Source organism: Protopterus annectens, chromosome 5.part0, assembly GCF_019279795.1.
Source record: "Protopterus annectens isolate FY-2018-M chromosome 5.part0, PAN1.0, whole genome shotgun sequence".
Classification (NCBI taxonomy): Eukaryota; Metazoa; Chordata; order Ceratodontiformes; family Protopteridae; genus Protopterus; species Protopterus annectens.
The window spans coordinates 824,490,991-824,513,558 of NC_056735.1; the positions used below are offsets into that span (position 1 = coordinate 824,490,991).

Sequence of the window (22,568 nt, forward strand, 5' to 3'; positions counted from 1 at the left end):
TGGCAAGTCTTAACCCCCAAGGAATTAACTAAGATTTTTTTAGTAAGGAATATGGTGCACTAGGTACATAAAAGTAATCAAAGGTTGTCCTTAACAACTGTCAGAATCTGTTTTCTGCATTACTTGCCTTAGTGTAATGCTGGTTGTACTGTAGGGCCATAAAGACAACGTGTCTTACAGCTGAATCTATTTCATTAATTGCATGCTGTAGTAACTGAGTAAGTATGTGTGAAGGATTCATCAATAGTTGCATCTGGATAGGTTTCTAGTTTAATAAAAATTCTCAAGTGTCAACTAAATTCATGAAGTAGCATCACAAAATGTAGATTTTTATGCAAATGTCAAGGTCTTTGGACCAAAAGAATTTTGCTACATTTAACCTCAATTCATCCACTGAAAGTTAGGATGCAGGGTTTCATACAAAAACTCATTATAAGACTAAGTTCTTAATTCTTGGGAAAACATCCACATGCACGTATATTTGATCCCTCATATCGGTGTGCAGTCTCAGATATAGTGTGATATATTCTGTGTAACATCATGTTGTCAAGGACCAGACGTGGTATAGACTAACCACAGATACCCCTGCATTATTCAGCTAACTTTAAACACAAGTAGTACACCTTAACATCATTGTACACTTCCCAACCTTAAACCTAAAATAAAAAGCACCGCAATGCTAAATAAAGTGAGAAGTAAAAAGTGCACTTAGTCACGTGCAAACAGTGATCAGAACAGTGCCACTCTCAGAAAAACAAAATAGTTAATGTACCCTAAATAATATTAAAAGTCGTAATAATTGTTTAAGTAGTTGAAAAAAGATAACTTGTACTTATCTAATATTAGAAGGCAGAAAGTTCATAACTTTGGTTCATGCATTGTCGTGAGTGTGCTACTGGTTTTAGATTTTAATTAGGTTTCCATCTGATACATACAGTAGTCCACTGGCTTGTACACTAGGTAATGATATTAGTGGCTGAGAAAATAGACACTTGTATGTAGTCATTCATAGGCCACAATAAGCTGGGAGGGTTACATTTCCAACTGCAGTACTTGTCATCCTACAGACAGTAGACTGTTGCAGTTGTGTCTTCTTTCTCATGTAGTATTTACTGCTGATTGTTCTACACTTCAAGAAACAGAAATGTGAATATTACACACGCAGAAGGATGCTGAGTTACCAACTGAAGAGATGCATTACTTTATATTGTGGTATCAGGCAGGAATTATTCAGTAAGTGAAGGTGACCTAGAAGTTAATTAGGTTTGAGAAGAACACTGCATTGCTGTTTTAGGAGAGTGAAGGGAATCTATGAGATCTTGAACTGTTTCAGTCTCTGTGTCTGTATTGCCAGAAATATTTAAAACATTACTGTTCAGAGGGGTTGATCTTGCTTTATATGAACAGCACCGGAGGTTTATTTTTATTTGCACTGAGTGTTAGTCCAGAATCAGCAAACAAGTTTTATAAATGCAAGATACAGATCTGGTGCTGGAATGGCTTGCTCTGTACCAAGGGGGTCTGAATCATCTGGATAATGTATATTCTGTTAATATAAAGGTTATGGTATCGGTTGTTCATGAATATTTGAAGAGTAATGTCCCACTGCACCTTGAGGGAGTATCTTTACTAACTTTAGGCCTTTTTTGCATTTAATTGAATATGTTCACTTTGATTGTTTTTTCTTTTTTTTTTTTTTTGCCAAAGAAAGATGTACTGCCAAGATGGCCCAAGATCATATAGCAGCTAAGATTCTGGAAGAGATTGGTAGAGGAGGGTAGAAATGAGTGGGTTAAACTGGCTTTGCCCCATCTTAGAGGAGGATAAAAATCAGCCATTCAGCCTCATACTTTGTTGCAAGCTGAGTCATGTACAACACCAGAGACTAAGGACTTGGGAGTGATGTTGGCTTGTTGATTCCAAGCCAGTTTTGGTAGCCCTTATATATATAAGTATGTGTGGAGAACATGCAGAGAATGGGGAGGGCTTAGGGCACCCCTACTTTAATGCAGGTGCCCACAACCACCACCAGATGCTGGGTAAGACACATAAGTGCCATAATTTTTGGGATGTTCTGAGGACACAGATTACCTTCATGGCTACCTGGTTGATGCCTCACTGTGATTGGCTCTCACCCTCATTGGGAGATGAAGTGCTAGACTGAACGGGGTGGTTTAATTGTCAAAAAAGTATGGAGGGAAACAGCATATAGAAAAATATATATGATAAGTTTGAGACATGATGTTGGAAACAAGATAGTATTTTTGGGATGATCGGTGAGTATTTCATGATTTACTGAGAATCAGAGATCTTTAAGATGTGCAGGTACATTATAGCTATAAACCTTCAATTGTTAAAATTTATATGCATGTGTTCTGTGGTATCTTTAAGAGCAGCATCCATCCAGAGGAAAGACTAAATATTTGCTTATTAGATAGTATAACATTGTTTTATGATAGCTTGGTAGCTACTTGCAGATAGTCCTGCGTGTAAATTCAGCTATAAAGCAGTGGTAGCAATTACTGAGTAGCTGTTTAATGAATAATTAGCGCTTTCCCTATGCATGGGTAGTCTTAGTGTGAAAGCAGCATTTTTGTGATGCTGCTGTAGCAAAGTTAAGGATGTAATTTAATAATGGCCTAAGCTGTCATTTGCAAGAAACTAGAAGGTAGATTGCCAGACCAGGAGCAGTATTAGGAACAATAATTTCTAGCAGCTTGCTGGCTACACTATGAAGTTATAGGTGTTCCTGAGATTGAAAGTTAACAATGTACAATGCCAGCTGAGTTGCAATACGTAGGAACACTGTTTGAGAAATAGCTGCTGAATGTTTGAGTTTGTATTTTTTTTTTCTTTGATTGCAGTTTGGACTTCTGTTATGTACATTTGCAGGGCTAAATTGTAGTTTATTTGCATTCTTTAAAATGCTGAGTTAAATGTTCTGTCATGTAATTTTGAAAAATGATTATTTTAGCTCTGTTGCAGATGTTCATCGTGCATACAGCTGCAGTAATCACAGATGGGTTCTCTGCCGTCAGGCGGTCCCTCGGTCGGCCGAATTCCAAAGTCTAGGTCCGGCGTCGGTTGTTGTCGCTTTCTCTCCTGACGTCAGTGAGGCCGGAGTATATAAGACACAGCCGACGCCATGTTCTTCAGTCTTTTTTGCCGCGCGGTGCCCGAAGCAGAAGCAGTTCGCAAGTGCCGGTCGGCCAGCTCCTGAATTACGGAAATATTGGAAACCGAAGTCTTCATTAAAGCTAAGTACCCGTTGAAACTTTTCTTGCCTCAGACCGATGTCAGAAAAAGTTAATAATTGTATTTCTTGTGGGAAGCAAATACCGCATAAGGATTTCCATTCCCTCTGCATACCTTGTTTAGGCCCAGACCACGACGTCTCGGGCTGTTGCTTTTGCGCTACTTTCAATAAACGCACTATTAAGCATCGGGCGGAGTTTGCCCAACACTATTTTGGTAAAGCCTTTGATTATAAAATGTCGTCGGATACTCCGACTACCGTTTTGTCCAAAAAACGCAAGGAAAAGGACCGACACGCGAGGCCCGTGGTCCCCGCTGACACCACGCCAAAACAGGCTACACGTGGTCCGGTTCTCAGCGAGACGCCTTTGCAGTCCCTGACTACCAACGACACTCCTTTGGCGGTGTCCTCTGTACCCGAGACCGCTGGTACCTCGGCGCTTTCCCAGACTACAACCACCGAAGCCTTTGCTAATGTTGAGCCTACTAATGTGGACAGGTCCACTTCCACCCATGGTGTCTTTAGACCCTCATCTTCTTTTTCTATTAAGGCCTTTACTAAATCCAAAGCAGCCAGGCATCCCAAGAGGCCTGTTGCACTGGGCCCATCTCCAGGCCCCATGCCTAAAAAGCAGATGCTTAAAATGGCTGAGGATTTAATTACTCTTATCAGGGGTTCTCAACCCCCTCCAGACAAGAGACCCAGAGTGGAGGAAGATTCTCCCTCTTCTGATCAGGGATCCATTTTATCAGAAAATTCTGATGTAGAGGAATACTCTTACTCCCCTTTTGAGGATTCGGATGCAGAGCAGTCCGTTCCTTCTGTATCTCCTCCTGAGGATTTTTCCTTTGGGGAAACCTTGCACACTTTGAGGGAACACTTCCATTGGGAAGGCCAAGACTTTTCAGATTCCAAGAAAAGACTTAGGGAATTTCTTTTGTTACCTCAACACAGACCTCTGGTGATACCTCCTGTTTTGGACATACTTGATGATGTTTATTCGGAGGCTTGCCTTAACCCGGATTCTCTGCCTCCTGCACCAGTCAAACCTGATAGGTACTACAGAGTACCTAACTCTCATCAATTTCTCTTCAAAAGCCATAATGCTGACCCTGAAACCATTTCTCAAGGCCCCAAGGGATTGAAGGCCTCCACTGCCAAGAATCCACTTCCTGCAGAAAGAGAGTCAAGATCTTTAGAAAGGTGGGGGAAAAAGGTATATACCTCGGCCACCCTAGCCATGAGGGCCTTAAATTGTCAGTTTCATATGCTTAAATATCAACAGTTCCTGTTATCACAATTAAGGAATAAAATGTCTCAACCTGAACAACCAGATTTGAAGGAGTTACAGGATATGATGCATAGTGCAGAGCAAGTGGGTAAACACACCTTACAATGTGGTTATGATGCCCTAGAGGCCTCAAGTAGAGCGGCTGCTACAGGATCAGTCATTCGCAGACATGCCTGGCTTAGGGAACAAAACTTGCCTGATCATGTGAAAGCTAAGCTTCTAGATGCTCCTTTACAAAAGGATGTGCTGTTTGGTACTAATGCTGAGGAGATATTACGGAAAATGGAAGAAAAAGCCAAATCTATGCAAACTGTCAAAGCTTTTTTACAGGTCCAACCACCACGTTTTAGCAGAAATTGGCCTTCAAAAAACTGGTCCTTTCCAGCCACTGACAAGCCCCAAAGAGGTAGATACAGACGCACAAGGGGCAGAGGACAATCACAAGGATCATATAGAGGCCGACAATGGCAAACTCCAGCACCAAGAGGTGGTGAAGACAGTGCACAACAATACAGGAAACAAACCCAATGACTCCCTCATTTCCATGCCAAGCATGTCTCAGCTGGCAGCACCTTTGGGAGGAAAGCTAGCATTATTTGCAAGAAATTGGCATATTGTCACAACAGACAAATGAATCCTGGACATTATAAACAGAGGCTACAAATTTCAATTCCTCACTCTTCCAAAAATGAGAGGCATGCCAAACCTGCCACACAATCAAAGGGCAGAGGCACAACTACAAATTTCAAAGCTCATAAGAATGAGAGCTATTCAAGAGGTACCTACTCACGAACAAGGTCAAGGATTTTATTCAAGACTTTTTCTGGTACCAAGGAAAGGAACCGACTGGAGACCCATTTTGGACTTATGCATCCTAAACACATTTTTACTCGTACCAAAATTCAAGATGCTCACATTACAGCAGCTTCTTCCCATGCTGGGCAAGGAGTTTTGGCTGGTAACATTGGACCTCAAGGAGGCATACCTGCATGTCCCAATCAGACAAAGCTGCAGAAGATACCTCAGATTTCTTGCAGGTTCAATCCACTATCAATTCTCTGCATTGCCCTTTGGCTTATCTACTGCGCCCAGAGTATTCACAAAGTGCCTGGCATCAGTGATTGCCTACTGCAGACTTCAAGGGATACAAATTTACCCTTATTTGGACAACTGCCTGATCCAAGCGGACAGCAAGCACATACTTCTGGAACATCTGGCATATGTAACACGGTTACTGCATTCTCTGGGATACACCATCAACAAAGAGAAATCCAGGCTAACTCCATCTCAGAAAATAACTTTCCTGGGTGCCAACTTGGACATAAACACCCAGATGGCCTATCTTACGCCAGAAAAACAGGGGCAACTAACTCAGTACTTCAAAACACTAGCAAAATGTACCAGGCTTACTGCAAGGAAAATCCTGCAGGCTCTGGGCTTCATGGCATCTTGCATTCTTTTAATCCCATGTGCAAAGCTGCATATGAGGAAACTTCAATGGTACCTAAAAAACCTATGGTCTCAACACAGCCACAGTTTGGAAACAATAATACCAATAATTCCATGTTTGCAAAAGGAATTTCTATGGTGGGCCCAAGCATGTCAAACAAACACAGGCCTCCCATTCTGCAAGCCTCAAGCAAAGCAAGTCATCACAACAGACGCCTCAGATTACGCCTGGGGGGCGCACATGACGGACAGGTGCATTCAGGGCAAATGGTCCCAAAAGGAAAAGCACCTTCACATCAATCAAAAAGAAATGCTAGCAGTAATAAATGCAATTACAGCTTTCAAGGACTTCCTACATCCAGGACAATTACTCATAAGAACAGACAACACCACAGTAATGTGGTACATAAACAAACAAGGAAGAACACATTCATACCCCTTGTGCAGACTAGCCATGACTCTTTGGAACATGGCGCTGGAATGGCAAATCGAACTTCAAGCACAGTACTTGCCAGGATTGGAAAACACGCTGGCAGACAATCTAAGCAGAAATATGATAGATCCACACGAATGGAAGTTACATCCTCAGGTGTTTACAGAGATAATCCAAGCGTGGGGGAGGCCAGACATAGATCTTTTTGCCTCCCACAGGAATCATCAATTGGAAAAGTTTTGTTCGAGGACTTTTCATCCAAAGGCCTGGAGAGTGGACGCCCTTTCATTCAGTTGGACAGCATGGACAGTTTACGCATTCCCACCTCTGCCTCTTCTGCCCAAGGTACTTTTGAAAGCAAGAGCAGACAGACCGAAGATGATACTGATTGCTCCAGATTGGCCAAGGCAACACTGGTACCCACTCCTGAGGAGCCTAACACATACTCCTCCCTGGTCCCTGCCTCTAATGCCTCTTCTGCTGACTCAGCACAGCTACAAAACTCTTCACAGTCAGCTGAAAACACTCAATCTCGCTGCATGGAAAATTCCTTAACACCACAACAGACCCTACTCTCCAAGGAGGTGCAGGATGTCATTTTGGAGGACAGAAGGCCATCTACTAGAAAAGCTTACTCCGCAAAATGGAAGCGGTTTTGCTCTTAGAATGAGAAAAAAGGCCAGGACCCTAGAAAACTGAACTTGCCTCAGGTATTACAGTATCTAACAGAGCTGCTGAACAGTGGACTATCATTTTCTTCCATAAAAATCCATGCCTCAGCCATTTCTGCAGAATTCAACACGGACCCTCCTTTATTTTCTCACCCACTCTTACGACAGTTCCTCAGAGGGGCTAAGAATATAAGACCACCAAGGAAACAACCAATACCAGCCTGGGATCTTAATTACATACTAGAAAAATTAACATTGCCCCCTTTTGAACCAGCTGACTCAACAGATTTGCAATATTTGTCCTGGAAAACAGCCTTTCTTCTGGCTATCACTTCAGCTCGTAGGGTTTCGGAACTTCAGGCCCTCATGGCGGTGCAGCCCTTTCTCATTTTCCATCAGGACAGGGTTTCCCTTCATACCAACCCGTCATTTATGCCTAAAGTGGTATCCAGGGTAGCTTTAAATCAAGCCATACACCTACCTACCTTTTACCCCAATCCTCAAAACAAAGGGGAAAGGCTGCTACACTCTTTAGACATCCATAGGCAGCTACGTTATTATTTGGACAGAACAAAGTCCTTCAGGAAATCAGAACAACTCTTTCTGTCCTATGCTGTAGGGGCTCAAGGGAAGCCAGTTACCAAACAGACTATTTCAAAGTGGATAGGCCACTGCATACGGTTTTGTTATTCCTATCATGGGAAATCTGTTCCTACAGGTATCAGATCACACTCCACCAGGGCCACAGCTACCTCTACAGCCTTCCTCAGAGGAGTTCCTACCAAAGATATTTTGGAAGCAGCCACTTGGAGTTCTGTACATACCTTCACAAAACACTACCACCTGCCTTTATATTCCAGAACTAGAGCAGGCTTTGCCACTGCTGTGTTGCAGGGCATTCTGGCTCAGCCCAGTTCCTCCTAGTACCTACCACCCTGTGCGTAGCTTTGGGACTCTACCCATCTGTGATTACTGCAGCTGTATGCACGATGAACATAGTACAGTTTTGTACCTACCATAAATGTAGATGTTCGAGTGCTAATACAGCTGCAGTACAGGTTTCCCTCCCTCCTTCCCCACTTGGTAAAGGCATGGGGCCTAACACCATCTTCATACAACCTGACTGGGTTATCCTTCTATGGTTATTTGCTTGCAACTACTGATTTTAGATTATATTGCATTGCTGGTATATGCATAGAAACATAATTTATGTATTGCCTTCCTTCTGGGGGCACCTGACATCTGGGGCAAGAAAGACTGAAGAACATGGCGTCAGCTGTGTCTTATATACTCCGGCCTCACTGACGTCAGGAGAGAAAGCGACAACAACCGACGCCGGACCTAGACTTTGGAATTCGGCCGACCGAGGGACCGCCTGACGGCAGAGAACCCATCTGTGATTACTGCAGCTGTATTAGCACTCGAACATATCTACATTTATGGTAGGTACAAAACTGTACTTTTTTACAGTTTCTTAAATATTTGAATTATTTGTGATCTGAAGATGATTTGGTAATCATACAGGGTTTCCAAGTCTTTGATCCTATCAAACATTGTTAGTTTGTTAAGCCATCTCAGGATGGCTGTGCTATATATGATTGTTTTTTTTTTTTTTTTTTTTTGTTGTAAATATTTTTATTCATTTCCAAAAACAAGAAAACATGAATGCAGGTTATTTATGACAATGAAGTATTTACAAATTATTTAAAAAGGTAGGCTAAAACCTCTAAACAGATATCAAACATTAAAACCAAAATAAAGTATTTACAAAGGTGTCTATTGTTGACATATAATTGACTTTCTATACAATTGTTTCCTGATTATAATCTGCTGCAGTCATTATTCTCCAGTATTTCAGTTACTTTTTGCCATGCTACGTATAATGATGTAGTTCTTTCAGTTCTTCCTTTAATAGTGTTCTTTTCCAATTGCGATACTGCTGACACCATATTCATGAATTGCTTAAAAGTTGGAGAAGCTTTGGATTTCCAGTTTGATGTAATGTTCTTCCTTGCAATAGCTAGGAGAGTCCATAAGATTACATATTTTGTTCTTGGCACACAGTCGGGTACAGGTGCATTAAACAAAATAATAGATTTGGAAATCTGGAATTTATCATTGAATACCATTTGCAGAAAATAATTTATTTTATCCCAATATGGTTTAATCAAATGGCATTCGTAGAGCATATGTTGCCAGTCTGCTTTTATTGATAAACCACATCTCCAGCAGCCAATATTTTTCTTAAACATAAGTTCCATTTTATGAGGGGTTACATGAGATCTGTGTATGAATTGCCATGTAAAAAGTCTCCAATGTAATGAAAGTGATGTCTGCTTTGGAGAGAGAAGTATTAGTTTTTTATCTCTGTCATTTGGCACATGTCCATTAACTGATCTATAATAATTCCATATTTTGTCATTATTATGCATTTTTATTTTTTTGTTTGTTTTATAAATAGATGATAAGTATCCCTTTCCAGTAATGGGTTGATTCGTTAGTAATATTATATGTTCTATAAGGTTAGGAACATTTTGTCTTATTGATGGTTGCATTGTTTCTTGTTTGCTTAATATATACTGTCTTAATTCTTGTACATGGAACCACGAACTATCTTCCATATTTAATTTCTGTTTAATCTGGTCTATTGTCAGAGGTTTTTCAGAGTTTAGCAATTGATGCCAATATATTAATCCCTTTTCTTTAAGCATGTTGACTACTTCCTTATTAAATGTTATTATATTACCTTGTGTGTACACTACTGGATATAAAAGAAATGACCATGCTTTAATATCAGGATTGCTATTAATAAGATTTTGGAAAATTTTTAATGTATAAGTAATGTATTTGGAACTTATATTTTTATTCTTATGTATCATCATATATTCCTTCATCACCCATAGAAAACTGTTTGGTACGAAATCTGTATACTTATTTGCTACTACAAATCCTGATTTTAACCAGATTCTCTCATGAACTAGCTTCCATTTTGATGTATATTTTGTATTTAGCCATAATGATATTGTTTTAATAATGGATGAATGCAAATATATTTCTATGTCTGGTAAACCTATGCCACCTATATCCCAATCATCTAGATGATACTTCATAGCTATCCTTGTTTTTTTTGGATACCATAGGAATCTTACCATTAAATCATTTAATTGTTTTAGGTGTGATTTAGCTGGTGGCAAAGAACAAGCTTGTATGACATAAAGAATTTTTGGAAATATGATCATTTTAATTATATAAAGCCTTTCTTCCATTGAAAAGAAGAATTTATTCCATCTTTGTATTAGATTTTTAATATTATTTAAGGTCTCTTTATAATTTGTTTCAATTGTAGTATCTAGGTTGTTAGTTATTATAATTCCCAAGTATTTAATTATATTATCGGTAGAGATATATTTATGGTATTTTTTATTTAGATCTTTTTTATTAGTATTTATAAGCAATACATTTGTTTTGTTCTCATTAAATTTAAGACTCGAAAAGTTTTGAAAGTTTTGAATTGAGTCCCATAATGCTTTTAAACAGCTATTATTATTTTTTAAGGTAATTAAAATATCATCAGCAAAAAGTTGAATTTTAAGCTCTAGGCTGTTGTCTAGTTGTATTCCTTCAATATTTTTATCCATACGTATATTATTTGCTAAGGGTTCAATGACTAGCGCAAACAATAACGGAGAAAGAGGGCAGCCTTGTTTTGTGCCCTTAGTTATTTTAATAGATTTAGAAAGACAAGATCCCAGTTTTATATAAGCCAATGATTTTTCATATAATGATTTTATTAACAAAGTGAAGTTGTTTGAGAAGCCATATTTTCTAAAACTAACCACAGATAATCCCAGTTCACTGAATCAAATGTGCTATTTATGTCTAAGCTAATAACATTCATTTTGTTTTTGTGACATTTATATACTCAATTAAGGAAATAATTCTTTTAATGTTGTCATAAGTGTTCCTATCTTTTATAAAACCTGTTTGATCCTCCTCTATCAAAAGTGGTAGTAATTGTTTTATTCGAGCAGCATGTATTGCCATAAAAATTTTATAATCTATATTAAGAAGTGAAATGGGTCTGTATGATGAACATTCACTGGGATCTTTATTTTGTTTCAGAATTGGTGATATTAATGTGTACTTCCAAGAAGGAGGAATGTCTTTACCATTTTAACTGATGTAAAGACATTCAATAACAACAGCAAAGCCTCATTTGATAGTAATTTAAACATTTCTGGGGTGATATTATCTATACCTGGAGCTTTATTTAATTTTAGCTTATTTACTTCAGCTTTACGTTCTGTCATTGTTATTTGTTTATCTATTAGTTGTACCTGCTCCTCTAATAACCTAACTTTAACATTGTTTTTGAGAAAAGCTTTCAATACTGAAGGTGTTTCTGTTTTCTCATTTTGATTATTAAGTTTATGAAAAAATAGCCTAAAAGCTTCTAGTATTCCTTCTAAATCAGATACTTTCTTTTTGGTTTCTATATTATGTATTTCCTTGATTTGATTTGTTTTAATAATCTTTTTAGTCCTATTTGCTATTCTCCGTTGGTTTTTAGGGTTCATTGAATAGTAACATAGTTTAATTCTTTCTAAGTTGATCATTGTTTTGTGGTGTAGCGTCTCTGAGTATTTTTTATTAGTATCTTCTAGTTCTTTTATTAAGTTGGTGTTTCCATTTTGAATATCAAGCTTTAAATTATCTACTTTTGACTGTAATTCCATTAATTCCTTATTCCACTGTTTTTGTTTATTTTTATACCATCCTACCGCTCTTCCATATAGGTATGCTTTCAATGCATCCCATATATATATTTCAGATACATCTTTTGTAAGATTGATATCTAGGAATGTTTGTGTCTCTTTAATATAAAATTCTTAAAATCTTTGAGATTTGTTATGTAAGATGGTATTCTTGTTACTGATATCCTTGAAACATAAGTCTATCTCAAACGTTATGGTGTTATGGTCCGAAAATGGACATGAAATTGTCTTGACTTAATTTAATTTAGAGGTTAAATTCTTTGCTATGTACACTGTATCTATTCTAGAGTATGTATTATGCCTATGGGAAAAATGTGTAAAGAATAGTGAATCTGGGATAGCATACTCATTTATGTCAACTATATTAAAAGTTTCAACAAACTCAGATAACAACTTTGTTAAAGGTGATCTCTTACGTGTAGTTTTAGTATTTGTGTCAGTTTCTTTTATAATGCAATTGAAATCTCCAGCTATGATTAAATTGCCTTTGGTATATTGTACAATGTCTTCTAAGTGTTGTTTGGCCACTCTAACACCTAGTCCTGGTATCCAATAAATATTCACTAATGTATATATCATTTCATTGATAGATATTGTCACTAGACAAAACATTCCTGAGTTGTCATGGAACGTGTTTATGATTTTAGGCATTAAAGTAGTGTTTTTCCACAAAATTGCTACTCCCCTTCACTTCTGATTATAGGTGGAATTTACTAGTATTGTATAATTTTTATTGTTTATTTTATTTATGTCTTCCTGTGTAAGGTGTGTTTCCTGTAAAAATACTAGTTGCGCTACACATGGCTTTAAATATCTATAAAGACTTCCCCTTTTGCAGCTATTATTTAAACCATTTACATTAAGAGATATACATTTTGCAATTGGATTTGTATTAGCTTTGCTTTTATCCATATTCATATACTCGTAACAATGTGTAGATGTGTGTACATGAAGAGAATGACTTGTTCTTTCTTCTTCCAACAGTATTACAATAGATTATAGACACCCAATAAAAGTAAATTACAAGATCATAACTGAGAACAATTTAAGATAAACAACCACCAAACCCCTCCATGAGAAAAAACATCTCATGCTTGAATGATCTAATCATTCAAGCAATCTCTCTAAGTCTGCATTTCAGTATCCTCCCCCGGCCCCGCCATATGGTAGTTTTATAATGAAAAGTATCTTATATATATTTTAAGTATACATGTATTTGTCTTTACAGATTACTTAAATGCAGTCTTTATCTATTTTTAATATTTTATAAAACACTAAGGCAGCACAACTATACATAGATTTAATACTTAACTATTTGGTTTTGTTTAAATTGTAAAGGAAAATCTTTTATTTTAATATATCTTTTGTGTAGCAATAATGGTTATGCATCTTAAAAATAATATGCTTGCTGTCTATCTCCCTTATAGTGTGAGTGGCATTCATAAATATCAAATTTATTGTAATGGTCTACCTATATATATATATATATATATATATATATATATATATATATATATATATACATACATACACACACATATACATATACACACATGCATACATACACACATATATGCATACAAACATAAAAAAAAAAATGTTAAGCATTGTATGCATCAGTTAACCATGCCACAAGTTGATTAAATCAGAAAGTATCCGTAACAATGAATATAACATTACATTTGTATTGTCATTTATCAGTAATCTTATTCTTATGGCATAATGGAACCATTTTATCACTTATATTACAGAAAATATGGCATAGGTAATTTACAGTCTGATTCATGTTGTCATATGTGAATACAGGAATACTGTCAAAATTAACGTGGCTTTCTGTGAAATACTAAGCTTTAAAGTCTTTCATGGATTTCATCTGATTAAAAATTTTAGATTTAAGAATATTTTAAGTTCTTTTCCTTTTTAATGTAAAACTGTATAGACTTTTGTTGAGAACCTGTAATAGAATTTCAGTTAATGATACATCTTTCCTTTTACTTAGGAAAGAGAAGAGCTGTTTTTTCGTGCTGTGTGTTTGTGCCACACCGTTCAAGTAAAAGACGATGATGTAATGGACGGAATGAAGAAAGGGCGCCGACATTCAGCAAAGTCTTCCTCAGTCTATATTTCCTCATCACCTGATGAAGTAGCTTTAGTTGAAGGCATGAAGAGGTCAGTTGCTTTGTCAAGACACGTACCAGACAAGTAGCCTCTCCCTGGTTTATCACTCTCTCACTGGATCTGTAATATTATTTTCAGTTATTGCCTATGTGTATATAATACCTGTTTTATGTGACACAGTAGTATGTTTATAAACGACATGGAAAACCTGTCTTGTTTCTTTTTTATTTAGGTAATACAGGTATGCCTAGGTAAAGAAATGTCTGACACATGACTGAAAGTCTAGGTTGGCATTTAGAAAGAAGCTGTCTGTAGACCTTGGTAACAAGCTGAATGCTGCAGGATTCAGAAATTTGCCTGTATTTGTTTAACACATTTGTCTCAGATAATATCCTGCAGTTGTAAAGCAGGTTAGCCTGGTCACATCTGACTACAGGAATAGTACAGTTGTCTAGACAAAGATGCTAGTCTTCAGTGAAGTGTGCAAATCTTGAACAGGGCTGGAGGGCAGATCACAATCATTGTGACTCGAATTTGTGATTTATTCTGAAGAGCACTAAATGTAGTGAGGGGCACTATTTTGTTAACTTTGCATTCGTTCTTGTCTTTGTTGGTTATATTTCAGTTTGAATGGTTTTGCAGTTTTAGTTTTTCTAGTTGTGAGATCACAGTTTTTTTTTTTTTTTTGTAATGGAGAGATGTTCGTGCTTGAATTGCATGTTTCCTATCAAGATGGCACCCCTACAAATTAGTGCATCTTTCAGTGTTTCCTATGTATTCCTTTCTGAGGGAATTATTGGTTTAGCCTGACAGTTAGTACAGATGATTAAGAATATGAGCTGTGAATGAAATGCTTCCTTTAGTCCAGCGTTTGATTCTCTTATCCATAATACCTTTAGTGACATACTGAGAAAATCCTTGAACAGCGACAGAGCACCAGGGCAATTGAGAAACTGGGCTAATCTCCTCCGTGATCTCATTAACTGCATGCTAGTAACTACCTGTGAGTCTGTGAACCTATTTCAGAAGAGCACATCATTTTTCCAGAAGTATCAGCTGCATGATTCATAACTTTGTTTCTTCTGCCTGTGGCCAAGAGGTTATATTTATTTTGATACAGTAGCTGTCTCAATGTTTGCTGTCTTCTGTTGTTTTGCAATTCTTTACATGAATTGGAGGCATAAGAAGCCTTCTTATACCGATTAGATCCTGAACCTGACATTCGTCATAGACAGTTCCTGCATTTGATGCCAAAAGTCTTGAAGCCCAGGTAGAATTGGAAGAGAAAAACACTTAACTACTATCTAGAGAATGGTGCCAACTGATAACACCCCAAGTATGATCATTGGATGATCCCTTTGCATCCCCAGACTTATGCTGCAGCATCGACAGTAGGATGACAATGGGCATGCATGGCCTTCTAAAGCTAAATTTGTGCTGTAAGTGACTTCCGGATTCCATGTGATGTGAGCTGATTCTCATCTAGAGAGGACTTGAGTTTGCAGCCATCTTCTACCACAGCAGTTGATAAACTATCTGAAAGAATTGCATCTGCTACATCTCTAGTAACCATGTTAGTGGGTGCATCCCTCTCCGTAAGTAAAAGGGACCCATCACCCGGTCAGTGCACCTATAACCATGAGAATATGGAGGAAAAGCCACCTAAGTCACATTGCAATAGCTCAGTTGTAGTAGCCAGGATTTAGGACTCATTTCCCCATGCATCTTCTCTGGCCTATAGCAAAACTAGATGATCCATTGAGTCTTTCTAAGTAATGGTCTTTGTTACAAACCCTTGATTTCAGGTAGTTGTGTGAGGTCTGATGGGAGTTGTGCTAGTGAGTACAAGAGTCAACCTTTAAGAATGCTGGTCTTATGGTCTAATATTATCGTCTGGGGCAGTATGCAAGTACATCCCCAACACTGACACCTAGTTGATTGACATCCAGCACGTCAGTCACATGATTGCTCCATCGCATGTAGTCTGTGTATGAGTGCACCCCATCTAGAGGTGGAGTAAAGTACCTCCCTGTTCTGTTTCTTATAAGGAGTAAGAAGACTTGAGGACCTTTATCTGTAAAACAGATAATCATGAGTGCTTTTTTACTCCTTGAGCTCTCCGTAGGAAGCTCCCAAATTTGGATAAATTTTGAGGTTCATATGGTGTACCGCAGAATGGTTTGTAACTCCCATTCTTTTGCCTGAAAATGCCCAAAGGAGTAACTTGAGAACAGTAAGGAGAAGGAGTCAGTATTCAGTCCTACCATGGATCTTATCTTCATGGATGCCGTGTATGTATTTTATATGCTACATGATGTTCTTCATCTCACATTGCTGCAGTCCTTACACTTGGGTAGTCCGCTGTCCTCGGTCGGCCCGAATATCAAAGTATAAGGCTGACGTCGGTCAAGGCGCATTAGACTAACATCAGGACGTCAGGGTACAAATGCGCATGACCGACGTCATATCCTCAGTCTTTTTTGCCGCATGGTCCGATGCAGAAGCAGCGTTGCAAGTGCCGTTCGGCGTTCTGAAATTTTTCGAATTCGGAGTTTCAGACTGAGTCAAAGTTGGCTAAGTACCCCGTTAGAATATTTTAGTTTTTCTTGCCTCAGTGGTTTACCGGATGTCAGAAAAAGTGAATAACTGTATTTCTTGTGGGAAACAGATACCGCATAGAGATTATCATACTTTGTGTATTCCTTGTTTAGGGCCTGAGCACGACGTTGTTGGGTGTCGCTTTTGTGCTAGATTCAATAAGCGCACTATTAAGAGAAGGTTAGATTGTGCCAGGTTAGTCTTCGAAGCGGTGCAATTATAATATGCCGCCGGATGCTCCGGCGTCCGCTTCTTCAAGAAGCGCAAGGATAAGGCAGCTAAGCCCAGGTTAGACGAGTCGTCCGTGCGGACGCCGGTTCTTTAGAGATGTCGGTGGAGCCGGTGGTTCCACCGGAGGTTTCTCTGGAGTCCCAGGGGGAGACCTTGTTATTGCAGGATGTGGCCTCTCAGGAGGCAGGTCAGGCTGAAAGGGCTTCTCAGGTTACTGTACTCCCCTCCCTTCCTAGGGTGGTTAGGCCTTCTCCTTCTGTTTCCAAGGCTTCTCCCAGAGGCAGGCCAGGTTTAGCTTCAGTTGGTGTCACTCCTAGTTCTTCAGGATCTGTGCCCAAGAAGCATATGCTTAAAATGGCAGAAGATTTGATTACCTTGATTAGAGGTTCTTTGCCCTCCTGATAAGAGGCCTAGGGTGGAACCTGAGTTGGGGAGTTTTGAGCAGGCTTCAGATGTTTCAGAGTCTTCGGCTGAAGACTTGCAGGAGTATTCTCCTTATTCTGATTCTGATGTGGATGATTCTACTCCTTCTGCTTCTCCTCCTGAGGATTTTTCTTTTCAGAGACTCTTCATTCCATGAGGGAGCATTTTAAGTGGGAAGGTCAGGACTTCTCTGATTCCAGGAAAAGGCTTAGGGAATTTTGTTTTACCCCAGCATAGGCCTTTGGCTATACCTCCTGTTCTGGATGTTGTGGAGGATGTGTTTGCAGAGGCTTCTCTTAATCCTGATTCTTTGCCTCCTGCTCCTGTTAAGCCGGATAGGTATTATAGGGTGCCTGAAGCTCATAAGTATCTTTTTAAGAGTCCTAGGGCGGACCCAGAAACTGTCAGTCAGGGGCCTAAGGGTGTTAAGGCTTCTGTTGTTAAAAATCCGGTTCCCCCAGATAAAGAGGCCAGGGCTTTGGATAGATGGGGAAAGAAAGTCTATACTTCTTCCACCCTAGCTATGAGGGCTCTGAATTGCCAGTTTCACATGTTGAAATACCAAAACTATCTACTGTCTCAATTGAAGTCTAAGGTAGATGCTCTGGCGGAAGGTATTGAGTGTAAAGAGTTACAAGATTTGGTACATGTCTCTGAACAAGTGGGTAAGCATTCTTTGCAATGTGGTTTTGATGCTGTACAGGCCTCGTCTAGGGTGGCTGCCACTGGGTCAGTTCTTCGCAGGCACGCCTGGCTAAGGGATCAGAATTTATCTGACCATGTTAAGACAAGGATTTTTAGATGCTCCTTTACAATCTGATGTGTTATTTGGTTCACCTGTTGAGGCAGTCTTAAAGAAAATGGAAGGCAAGGCTAAGTCTATGCAGACTGTTAAAGATTTTTTGCAGGTTCAGCCTCCGAAGTTTAGCAGAAATTGGCCTACCAAGGGGTGGACGTATCCTTCTTATGATTCCCAGTCTAGGGGTAGGTCTAGACGTGGTAGGGGCAGAGCTCAGGGCTCTTTCAGGCCTAGAACAGGGAGTTCACCTGCACAGTCTTCGGGTGAGGGCAGGGGTCAGTCCTTTCGTAAACAGACCCAATGACCTACCTTTTCAGCTGCCAGAGCCTTCTCGTCTGGCAGCACCTTTGGGAGGAAGGTTGGCACTTTTCAAGGAAAATTGGAGTTTAATTACCCAAGACAGATGGGTATTGGATATCATACACCAAGGTTACAGGTTTTATTTCCATACCTTGCCTCCTTTCAAAGGCATGCCAGACGTTCCTCCTCAGCAAAGAATAGAGGCTCACAAACAGATTTCTCTGCTGCTCCAAATATGAGCCATACAACCGGTCCCTCTGTCAGAAGTGGGCCTAGGATTTTATTCTCGCCTGTTCCTAGTACCAAAGAAGGGGAACACGTGGAGACCAATTTTGGATTTATCTATCCTCAACACTTATCTGGACATTCCCAAGTTCAAAATGTTGACGTTACAACAGCTTTAACCTCTGCTGGGCAAAGATCACTGGATGGTGACTCTGGATCTCAAGGAGGCTTACCTTCATGTTCCTATCAGGCTAAGTTGCAGGAAGTATCTACGCTGGCTGGGACTTCTCATTATCAGTTCTCTGCATTGCCCTTTGGCTTATCTACTGCCCAGAGTGTTCACGAAGGTTCTGGCTCCAGTGATAGCTTTCTTCAGGCTAAGAGGAATACAGATCTATCCTTATTTGGACGATTGCCTGATTCTGGCTCAAGGAAAGGACGAACTTCTTCATCATCTACACTATGTGATAGCAGTGCTAAGATGCCTGGGGTATTCTGTGAACGAAATAAAGTCCAGTCTAGTACCCTCTCAGGACATGTGCTTTCTGGGTGTGAGACTGAATACAGCATCCCAGATGGCCTTTTGACCCCGGACAAACAAAAGAATCTTTCTCTTTACTTCCATCAATTGTCTCATCAGTCCAGGCTGACTGCAAGGACAGTCCTTCAAGCCTTGGGGTTCATGGCATCTTGTATTCTGGTGCTTCCCAATGCCAAACTGCATATGAGGAAGCTACAATGGTATCTCAAAAATGTATGGACACAGCACTGCCAAGATATGGACACTGTCATTCAGATAATACCTTGCATTCAAAAGGAATTTTGTGGTGGGCTCAGGAATGTCACCTAAACAAGGGACTCTCTGTGACCCGGCCAGAGGCGAGTCAGATTCTAACGACAGATGCCTCAGACAAAGCTTGGGGAGCTCATCTAAATGGAAAGTGGATACAAGACACGTGGCCTGCCAGACTTCTACATCTACATATCAACCTGAAGGAGATGTTAGCAGTCCAATTTGCATTAATAGCTTTCAAGGATTTACTTCTTCCAGGGCAGGTGTTGATTCTAACAGACAACACAACTGTCATGTGGTACATCAACAAGCAAGGGGGAACACATTCTTATCCTCTATGCAGACAAGCAATGATTTTGTGGGAGACTGCTCTCAGTTTAAAGCTAAATCTTCAGGCAAGGTTTCTGCCGGGAGCACAGAACTCCTTAGCAGATGTGTTGAGCAGACAAATTATGGATCCCCACGAGTGGAAATTGGATACTCATGTATTTCAGAAATTTACAGTGTCATGGGGAACTCCAGACATAGATCTGTTCGCTTCTCCACTAAACTACCAGCTGCCAAAGTTTTGCACAAAAAGTTTTCATCCCACAGCTTGGACAGTGGATGCTCTTTCATTCAATTGGAGCAATCTTCATGTGTATGCCTTTCCACCTCTGCCTCTCCTCCCAAAGGTACTTCTGAAGGTCAGACAGGACAAGCCAAAGATGATTTTAATAGCTCCAGATTGGCCTCGACAGCATTGGTACCCACTACTGAGAAGTCTGGTACGGGAGCCTCCATGGCCTTTACCTTCGATTCCACACCTGCTGTCTCAGGAGAACAGTCATTTACTCAATGTCAAACTTCACTCTCTTCACCTGACAGCCTGGCATATTCTGTTTTAAACCCTGGAGGGTTTCAACTTCCACAGCAAGTTTTGAATGTTATTTTGGAGGCCAGAAGGCCTAGTACAAGGAAAGTGTACGCAGATAAATGGAAGAGATTTTTATTTTGGAGTGCAGCAAAAGCATTTGATGTTTCTAAGCCTAATTTAAGTGTGGCTCTTCAATATCTTACTGAGTTACTGGACAAAGGTTTGTCCTTCTCTTCTATTAAGATTCATGCTGCAGCAATTTCTGCTCACTATGATTGTGACCCACCATTGTTTTCTCATCCTTTGTTTAAGCAATTCCTTAGAGGGGCAAAGAATATAAGACCCCCACGGAGAGCTCCTACTCCTGCTTGGGATCTCAATTTTGTGTTGGAGAAACTCACTCTACAACCTTTTGAGCCTGCAGCTACTGCTGAGTTGAAATATTTATCATGGAAGACTGTTTTTTTGTTAGCCATTACCTCTGCGAGAAGGGTTTCTGAATTACAGGCCCTTATGGCAGTTGAGCCTTTTTTAATTTTCCATAAGGATAGGGTATCTTTGCGTGCTAATCCTTCCTTTATGCCTAAAGTGGTTTCTAGTGTGGCTTTAAACCAAACTATTCATTTGCCTACCTTTTATGCAAACCCCCAAAATAAAGGGGAAAAGATTTTGCACACTTTGGATATACACAGGCAGTTGCGATATTATTTGAGCAGAACTAAAGGGTTCAGGCAGTCTCGGCAGTTATTTGTTTCTTTTGCTTTGAGTTCTCAGGGCAAGCCTGTGTCAAAACAAACTATTTCTAAGTGGATTGGGTTTTGCATTGCTTTCTGTTATTCCCATCATGGCAAGGAGGTTCCAGCTGGGATTAGGCCTCATTCCACTAGAGCTACTGCCACTTCAACAGCTTTTTTAAGGGGGGTGGCAACTAAAGATATCTTGGAGGCAGCTACTTGGAGTTCAGTGCATACTTTCTCTAAGCATTATCACCTTCCACTTTACTCTAAATCTAGGGCTGGTTTTGCCACTGCTATTTTACAGGGCATTTTGGCAGCTCCTGCTTCTTTATAGTTGTGCCATCCTCCCTTACCTCTGCTTTGGGATTCTACCCAAGTGTAAGGACTGCAGCAATGTGAGATGAAGAACATAGTACAGTTTTGTACCTACCATAAATGTAGATGTTCGAAGATCCACATTGCTGCAGTCCAATTTACCCTCCCTCCTTCCCCTCTGTAGTTAGAGGCGGTTGTGTGGGTTGGATTGTAAATATTGTGTATATTGTATATATTGTACATATTATTAGTGCTAGGGTGGTTGGTTGGTTGTTTGTTGTCTTTGGATTTTGACCTTTCTTGTTAGGGTCTTCTGACATCTGGGGCAAGAAAAGACTGAGGATATGACGTCGGTCATGCGCATTTGTACCCTGACGTCCTGATGTCAGTCTAATGCGCCTTGACCGACGTCAGCCTTATACTTTGATATTCGGGCCGACCGAGGACAGCGGACTACCCAAGTGTAAGGACTGCAGCAATGTGGATCTTCGAACATCTACATTTATGGTAGGTACAAAACTGTACTTTTCTGCTCATGTGACCCAAGAAAGTAGATGCTTTCTATAAGCCCCTGGATGAATAGAATGGACTCTTCACCAGGCATCTTGTAATGGTATCTAAGCTGCATATCACACATCCTAGAGTATACTTTTGTGTGATCTCCTTGGAGCACCTAAGGACCTCATTTGGACAGGATGGAGAAAATCATCATCTCTCCTGTGATGGAAATTAGATCCTTAAACTATCTACTTGGCATGCCCAGATTCCAGGTTTTCATGATATATTAGGTACTGTAGTGTTTTTAGCTTTATCTGAAGCTAAACTTCAAGAAGAGTTAGCCAAAATCTCTGTCTGCAGCATCCACAGTGGGCTGCTATGTATCTTGTTCTAATTTGGACTGTCATGACACTAGCTAGGACTTCTGAATGACAGCATGACTGAGGCACTTATCATGTAATGGAAGAGCCCAGGCAGTCAATCTCAGATGCCCCATTTTATGGGAAGGTTTTATTCATCCAGACTTGTCAGGCTCTGCTGAATGCTTTCCTGAAGAAAACATGGGCTGCCCAGGGGTGGCTTGTGGTACAATTTTGCTCAACTGGGGACAATTTTTTTTGTTTATTTTTATTTGTTTTACCTTTTCCTTACTAATTATTAGTATATGTGGTGCTCTCAGAACTGTAGAGAGTTCAAACTTCAATAACTCAGAAAAATGCTTATTTGGCTAAGCTTTTTTATTGCAGTCCAGATCTTGGCATACTCCTTCATGGGTAATAAGGCAATTACACTTTATTATA

At 39.7% G+C, this 22,568-nt stretch overlaps 1 protein-coding gene across 6 annotated transcripts in view; it reads left to right on the forward strand.

Moving 5' to 3' along the window:
* The window catches only part of ATP11A (ATPase phospholipid transporting 11A), a 1,534,794-nt gene that overhangs the window by 1,165,741 nt on the left and 346,485 nt on the right, over nt 1-22,568 (forward strand). For all 6 annotated transcript variants that reach the window (XM_044072636.1, XM_044072632.1, XM_044072633.1 and 3 more), the window contains exon 14: nt 13,875-14,044. In XM_044072636.1, the coding sequence (XP_043928571.1) occupies nt 13,875-14,044 (170 nt within the window). The remainder of the gene's footprint in view (nt 1-13,874; nt 14,045-22,568) is intronic.